At 44.5% G+C, this 1,289-nt stretch overlaps 1 protein-coding gene across 1 annotated transcript in view; it reads left to right on the forward strand.

Annotated features, from left to right (window-relative positions):
* Positions 1 to 535, forward strand: part of ALG6 (ALG6, alpha-1,3-glucosyltransferase) — a 15,627-nt gene extending 15,092 nt beyond the window's left edge. Inside the window, exons 14-15 of the mRNA XM_009074867.1 lie at positions 9 to 148; positions 338 to 535. Of these exons, the coding sequence (XP_009073115.1) occupies positions 9 to 148; positions 338 to 535 (338 nt within the window). The remainder of the gene's footprint in view (positions 1 to 8; positions 149 to 337) is intronic.
* The last annotated feature ends 754 nt before the right edge of the window (positions 536 to 1,289 follow it).

Below are 1,289 nucleotides of genomic sequence, written 5' to 3' on the forward strand. Positions count from 1 at the left end.
GGCGCCAGCATTCCTGGCTGTCTGTGTGGCCTCCTTCTCCATCTTTGAGAAGACCTCAGCAGAGGACCTGCAGCTGAAAGCATTCTCCCTTTCCCTGAGGGGATATGTGTCTTGGTTTAAGTCCTTTCCCAGGATTGTCAGGAGCCTGGTAAGCTATTAATTCCTGTAACGCTTGTGGCATCCTTCCCTGGCATGGGAGTACCTGTTGGTGCAAAGGGGCTGGAACTGTTTTGGTGCGGTGTTGAAGAGTACAGAGCACCCAAATAATGAAGTAACAGCTCACCTTTTTGAGATGTTAAACCACCAACACCTAATACATCATTTCCTTATCTTCCAGTTCCTCCTGTCCCTGTCCCTGATGGGTGTCCTGTCCGTCCTGAGTGCTGTGCTGCCTCCTCCCCGGAGCTTACCGGATTTATTCCCCTTAGCTGTGTCCATCGTTTCCTGCTTACACTTTTTAGCATTTCTGTTGTATTTTAACATTGTTATACTCTGGGACTCCAAGAATAGTAGAAGTCAGAAGAAAATGAGTTAACCTGTGAAGATGAAGGACTGAACTGTGAAGGACAGAGTTGGGTGAGCAGTGTCAGCGCTCCAGGTAAACCTGTCTGTGATGGATACAACTGCTGTACCCTAAGGGAAGTCAGGAAACATGTTTGGCTTATTGGAACCCAAACCAATCAAAGGCTGCTTTAAAGGAGAAGGATTTGGAAGAGCATTGGAAATGTGGTTTGGTGTGTTTTGCTTAGAAATGTCACACTTTTGTTACTGTTTGTAAACCTAAAATGCCTAATAAAGGACCAAATTTTGAATTAAGCCAAAATACCTCATATTTGCTGCATGAGCAAAAGTAGCATTGACACCTTTTAGTGCAGGTTCAGTAGAAACTCTGGACTGGCAGCTCTGTAGGTGCTTGATGAATTATTTGATGACACAAACTTGTGTCACCAGTCTTGGTTCTCCTGCAGTAACAGCTGAGGTGCTGCAGTGCAGTTTGAAAGCAGGAAAACCCCCAAACCCAGACCCACACCAACCTCCCCTTACTGCACAGCAGTTTGCAGATGTAAACTGAACTCAACTCTGCAGTTTCTCCCTGGGTGCAGCACAGCTACTGCCAATGACCCTGAGAATACAAATTGAGTAATTATATCAAAGCATGGAGTGAGGAAGTAAATCATAAAGCAGTGTAGGGGTGTGTAGTTTAATTAGGAGTCAGTCTGGCCTTTTCCTTCATTCTGCTCTGCCACTATATATATGTCTGTGTGTATGTATATGTATATATATATATA

Source organism: Acanthisitta chloris, unplaced genomic scaffold (assembly GCF_000695815.1).
Source record: "Acanthisitta chloris isolate BGI_N310 unplaced genomic scaffold, ASM69581v1 scaffold13505, whole genome shotgun sequence".
In the NCBI taxonomy this organism is placed as follows: Eukaryota; Metazoa; Chordata; class Aves; order Passeriformes; family Acanthisittidae; genus Acanthisitta; species Acanthisitta chloris.